This window comes from Teleopsis dalmanni, chromosome 2, assembly GCF_002237135.1.
Source record: "Teleopsis dalmanni isolate 2A chromosome 2, ASM223713v2, whole genome shotgun sequence".
NCBI lineage: Eukaryota > Metazoa > Arthropoda > Insecta > Diptera > Diopsidae > Teleopsis > Teleopsis dalmanni.
This window is the reverse complement of record NC_051847.1, coordinates 116,380,421-116,387,161: the sequence shown is the minus strand read 5'-3', so window position 1 is coordinate 116,387,161 and position 6,741 is coordinate 116,380,421. Positions and strand designations below refer to the sequence as shown.

General features: G+C 28.9%; 1 protein-coding gene across 1 annotated transcript; it reads left to right on the top strand.

Annotated features, from left to right (window-relative positions):
- The first annotated feature begins 4,656 nt into the window (after window positions 1-4,656).
- Window positions 4,657-6,515, top strand: LOC119675531 (arrestin domain-containing protein 1-like). Its single transcript, XM_038086738.1, has 3 exons — window positions 4,657-5,043; window positions 5,109-5,631; window positions 5,700-6,515. The coding sequence occupies exons 1-3, from the start codon at window positions 4,657-4,659 to the stop codon at window positions 6,116-6,118; spliced, it is 1,329 nt and encodes a 442-aa protein (XP_037942666.1). The 3' UTR covers window positions 6,119-6,515.
- The last annotated feature ends 226 nt before the right edge of the window (window positions 6,516-6,741 follow it).

Genomic DNA, 6,741 nt, shown 5'->3' with positions numbered 1-6,741 from the left:
GAAAAATGTGCGAACATAAAAGTCAAGTACGGCTTTGTCTCAGTTGATTAAGGAGCGCTAACTCTGAGCTTCAAATTTGGCAGGACACGAGTTCGATTCCTGGTACTTGCAGTCTCAAAAAATTATTTACAAACAATTAAATACAAGAATTATTTCCAAGTTATATGGTCAACCATAAATTCAATTAATTAAAATAATATAAAATGAATTTTGTTGTTGTAGCTCACTATTGTTCAAAGACTGTAAAGGTTAGCTATGTCAGGCTGGTTCTAAACCACGCCTAGACCTATTGGTTTCTTACTATCATTTAAAAAATTAAAATATATTATTAATGTGACTGATTCTAAAGTTAAACTTCGTGTAGATATTGTTATAGATATTTTTGGAAATTTAAGAAGTGCTTAGGGCTCTATTTCTAATATAGAGTTACCAAGCATTTTTTATAGATTTCAAAGGCGCTTTTTTTAAATAAGACGATATTTATGAAACTAATACGTACGCATCGTAACAATAGTATAGTACATTACGATCATACTATAATATACGAACGTTATGTTATAATTTCAAAAATATAGATCACTACTTTATAGCAACTAATCTTAAATTTAATAACTGGAAATAACTAAATAAGAATGTAATAGCTGAAATAAAAAAAATTCTCATTGTAACTTATTGAAGTAATAAAAATTTTCTCATTACCAAGTACACTTTCTTTTTTTGTTGATACAATACATCTTTTCTACAAATAGTAGCAATGCAAATCAATAATTAACTTCAAATAGATCAATTTTTAATAATTCTATTGTAACGTATAGTAGGAAGGTTAAGTGGATACCAACCGATAGAAATACACTTACTCTTTTAATTAGCTCAGTCGATATCGTTAAAAAATATATATTTTTAATCGTTAACAAATTTTCTGACCTATTTTTTAAATTTAATTATAATGAAAATATAGTCTATGTATAGAAAATAATTATTCCTTTATTTACTTTTTATGGGACTTCAATATGACTGGTGTGAATCTATAATTTACAACTAATATTGCCTCCACTTCTAAGGAACAAACGAAATTCTTTATTGCCCATATTGTAGGAGCATACATATTTTAAAATCTTCCTACAAATTGAATAATTGTTTGTCCCCAATCTTTATTTACATTTTTAGATGTTTTATTATACCAGACTTTATTAAACAAACTAAACAAAATTTATATATTAATTTATCACTTTAAAGTGAAAAGAAACCTTTTTTATTATTTATTTTCTTTTTACTTTCTTGTTACATTTTTTATTACAGTAAAATAAATTTATATATAAATTTAAAGCTATAAATTTGAGCTAAGTTTGCCAACGACTGCATGCATAACTGGAGTGAAGGAACTTAGTTTGTCATTAAATAATTTTTGCATTGCTTATTCTTGGGACATACAATTAAGTTATTTAAAGCAAAACATTGTTAATTTTATAATATAATGTTAATAATTTTTATTAGCAAATATATTAAGTAGATCCGAATTATAAAAACATAAGTTTAGTATTTGAAAGAATATATTTAGACATTTCAAGAGCAATACATCTTTCATCCATCCGCCTTTGGAGATATCGAATTAATTTTGAACTTTTTCATTAACGATGTAAGCAAATTAATTAAATTAACATGCGAATAATATGCCCAGAGTATTTAAACCTCTATCACACATATTTTATTTCTATAACACCATTCCTAACTTATTTTATACTCGTATGGACTAAAATGTTTTTTAAGGACTACCATAAATAGAATTGTCTTAAAATGATGAACAAAAGCAAAAATAAAATATACAATAATTATTAAAATTTATTTTAAAAATTTGATAAAAATATGATCAGATTTTTAACACAGACCAAATATTAAGTTACTTTTATTATTTTATTATAGAAAATGATGTTGAAGTTAAAAAAAGACAATTATAAGTAAATACAATGGTAAACTGAATATAAATGTTAAGAATACTAACAAAAAACAACCGCTATTTTCCTTATATAGTATATTGTCAATATTAAGATTCAAATACTCTTGATTGAATAACAGATTTTTAAATGAAATTTTCTTAATGTCTCGATTAAAAATTAAAATCAAAAGTTATACATTCAACTCACCTTTGCTATCATTTGTAATATTGTATTCAAGCCCTAGGCTTAACTTGCTGCCATTTTTAAGTTTCAACGTCAACAATCTTTCTAAATACATTTTGGATCGTGTAAAAGACTTCATGGCATACTTCACTTATCATTCACTTATTTAATAACAAAAAATTGAAAATCAAATAATAAAAAATGTTCATATATATAAGTAATACTACATATCTGAAGCCCAATCGTAATGATTCTGAGCTGTACTCACATTTATGATTATTATTAGAGGTCAGAATTCACCGTGATAAGAATAGATTGGTTATGTGTATATAATATTTTTACTAGAATCTATGTTTTTCCAAACAAAAATCAAAAACCTACGAAGATGTTTTTATTGTAATATGAAGTAATAAATGTTTCTACCTAAATATTGTGAATATTTTAAACCAAATGTCAGTGACAAATAATCGTAATGTAATTCAGATTAAAATATACTTCATCTACCTACAGTACTCTTTTCATAGCAAAAATTGGTAAGAAAATCCTAATTCTAATGTTCTAATCCTAACTAGTTACTTTTCAGTACACATACCCGTGCAAAAACACACGTTGTACATGGAAAACACCTGCAGTTCAAAAGATTACTAACAATTTTCTTTGTTCTTAACGTACTTTATGTTAATGAAGTTTCTATGGAAAACCGACAAAAACAGATTATATATAGATACATATGTATTTATATAATACATATATATACATATAGAAATTTATACATATATATAAATATGAATATGTGTATTAAAAAAATTAAAACAAATTAATCTTTTGTTATAAATATTTTCATTGTGTGGAATGGAAGTAGTGTCCAACTGTCGACCGCAAATTTTGTATCTATTTTTTTTTATAACTTCTCTTATTGACTAAACAATTGTCGGCTGAAAATCATTTTATTTTTTTTTTCATTATTGTATACCAGTTTGAAGATTTACGAATATTTTAAAAATAAACGCATTGCTAACGATTGCGAAGCATTGTATATTCCTCAAAAATAGTAATTAAGCCGCACATAGGCTTTTATAAGTCATGAGGAAGTAATTTGGAGAGAGAGACTTCTTCTATGATTTAATTTGGAACAAATTTGCTCCAAATCTTTTTAACAATTCTGAAAACTATAACATTTAAAAATGAGTTTTTTTGTTAATAATATATACTATGTGATAAGAGTATATTTAAAGTGCGTCCGAATGAAAGAGGAATATAGTTTCTTGCTTAAAGGCCATAACTTAACCAATATAAAATATTGCATATAAAAATATATATAAAATGCATCGAAACAATTTAATTGTAATGTTGTAATAAAGATTTAAGAGAATTCTTATTATATTAAATATAATGTTTTATGTGCTCTGCAATCGGGTGACTTAAGTGATGATTTGTCCTAAGTGCTGCTCACTAATTCTCTTATAGTTGTCGCTAAACTTGGTCAGTTCTGCTGTGTCCATTAACCTATTTCTTACCAGCATTGCTGTGAACATTAATTTTAAAGTATTCCTCAGTCGGGAGTGTATTTCCCTTTCCTCGTGCTTCGTTCAGGTTTAATGTCAATTGCTATTAAATTCTACTGAGAATATATGTGTTATATACACTTAGAATGTTTCTCCTTGTATTTGGGAGAAATCGAAATATGAAATATGACATCACTTTAGAACTTGATAACTTAATATAGACTTATATATTTCAGTATGAGTCCATTACTAAGCTAAGAATCAGTATTACATGAAGTAAATATAAACTCAGGTTCAAGCCCAAAAACTTTCTAATATTTCTATGATTCAGCCAAAAATCAATGGTTCTGTAACTTATTAACTGTCTATTAGAGCAGTTGAAAGACATTTTAAGTTAAAGTGTAGTTTAAAAAAATGTTAGGAACTATAAATTTGTCACAGTTAATTAGCACTTCCGTCACTTTCATATCCTTATATTCTAAAATAAAAATATTGTTAACTCTTAAATGTACATATATAGTTTGAAGCTTATGTACAGAAAATATTTTTATTATGATACCATGCAAATCGCATGATTGTTAAGAGGAAATATTTGCATGTAATACGAAAGGAATTTTTCAATAATCCTAGGTTATGATTAACACATAGGCGCCAGAATAATTTACCTCCATTGCGCATGAGCATTAACTTATCTAAGTAAGTCATCATATGTAGGACTAAAATTATAAAAACCATGCAAACCATACAATTCCTATAATTTTAAACAAGTTGAACAAATAACAGGCTTTTATTTCATACAGTACTTCTTAACCTCAAATATATATGGAATAGACTCATATTTTCTGAATGTCACAATGTCACTATTTCGAGTGACATAATTCAATTAAATAATTTGAAAGGAAGCCGCAACACAAACCATTTTAGCTTTTCTTCAAATAATTGATTAATTGTTAATTTATCCAACTTACTCTTTTAATTCATGTGAATGAAATTTACACACACTATTTACTAGTGAATTAAGATTAATTAAAATAATGTTTTTCTCACCCACAGCTATTTTTATCAGCGTTAGTGGCTTCGCTGAAGTGCGCTGGAGTGAAAATGTTGAAAAACAGAATTCGGAAGGTAAGCCAGAAACTGTACCAGAGACCTTCTCCAGTCATGAAATGTACTATAGTTCGGAAAATAGCGTTTACGGGCAAAGCGGTGGGGCACAACTTGAACTACCGGCCGGAAAGTATATATTCCCTTTTCAGGCTACCATACCACCGAATGCACCTACTTCCTTTAATGGCAGTTCTGGGCAAATACAGCACGAAGTTACGCTAACCATCGATAGATCAATGCGCTATGATAATACCTTTAAACAAGCGTACACAGTCATTTCACCTTATGATTTAAATCTAAATCCAAATAATTCGGTAAGACATTTATTAAAGTATATTTTTTCTTTTAATATAATGAAATGAAATTCTTCTACTTACAGCAACCTTTGCATAAAATTGAAGAGAAGACTTTTTGTTGGGGTTTGTGTTGTGGTACCAAAGGACCAATGGTTATGACAGTTAACGTACCATACAGTGCTTATGCGCCTGGACAAAAAATACGTTTTAATATCGTTTTGGACAATCAATCCGATGTTAACTGTAGTGATGTCAAAGTACGTTTAATGAAAAAAGTCGTGTATACCAGTCGCACACCTGAAGTAAAAACTCAGGAGACCGAAATTAAAGTGGCCGACAATCACTGCGGTGAGGTAGTTAAGCTCAATAAGGCCGAATTCAATGAATTTTTGCAGATACCCGCTACAACTCCCACCTCTCTGGAGAGTTGTACTATTATTAAAGTTAGCTATACTCTTAAATTTATAGCAAAAGTATTTCGATTGTTAGGTGATTTGGTAATTGAATTCCCACTTGCAATTGGCACTGTACCACTGTACGCTAGCACAGTCGAACCAGGGCCGATAACTGCGCAACCCAGTGCTGGACCTGTCTATAAACCACTGCGTAAGTTGTGCTTTAATAAAAATTTTGTGTGTTATATTTTATTTTTTAAAATATATATATATCTTTAGCACCACCAACCTTTGAAGAAGATGTGCGTAGTGAGCAATTCGAGAGCAATACATATAAGCCAAGATATCCAGTATTCTTAGCGGATGGCAATCTTACAAATGGAAGTCACAGTACTACAAATCCGCAGCAAAGCAATAATCTTTATCCCATTCCTCCAATATCAACTCATCCACCACATGTTAATCCAATTCCAAAACCAGTTGCAATGCCAAATCCTATGCCTGTGCCAGCACCAGCTATTACTACAGCACCATCACCAGCACGTGCCACTGCTCCTGCTTCAGTGCCTCCTGTTGCAACTAAGGCTAGATCTGAAGAAGATCCCCTTGAAGTACTTGGGTTTAGTATACCACCAGATTACAAGCCAACACCAAGCGCACCACCATCTAACGACAATAGTAACGTTGGTTGGAAATAAAAACCTTTGATCCTTTAATGTTATTGATATAAGAAAATGCTTTTTATATATGTATGTATATGGATGTTTTTTAAAAAAAAATTTGCATGTTTACGTATTTTTCTCTCAATGGCTTCCAAACTTTTCGCACTACTATCTTTTTTGTGTGATCACAGGGTACAGTTTGAAAGTCACGGTACATAAAAATTTAAAACGGTACATATATTTAAATATTTTTGGAGGTGCTACTAACCAATACTATGCCTCAAATATTTAAAAATAAAATTGTTAATTTTGTACTATAATTTTTGCATACATTATATACAAATATGACATAATCGCTATATATATATGTACTTTTTATAGATATTATCACTTTTTTAAGACAGCAAAAATCAAAATAAATATTTTATTTTAGCTTTATAAATTGTTATGTGTTTTTATGAAAGTTCAATAATAACCACTATTTATTGCTATATTTAAATCGTCCACTTCATCTTCGATTAACCCGCTTTCATAACGGCTCAGGATTTCACATACTGTCTGTAAAACGAAAAGAAAAATATACGATAAAGAGAAAACGATTAATCTAATGTGGTGAATATGCAATGTTCATGGTCTTGTTAAATCGTTTTCGAGTTAGT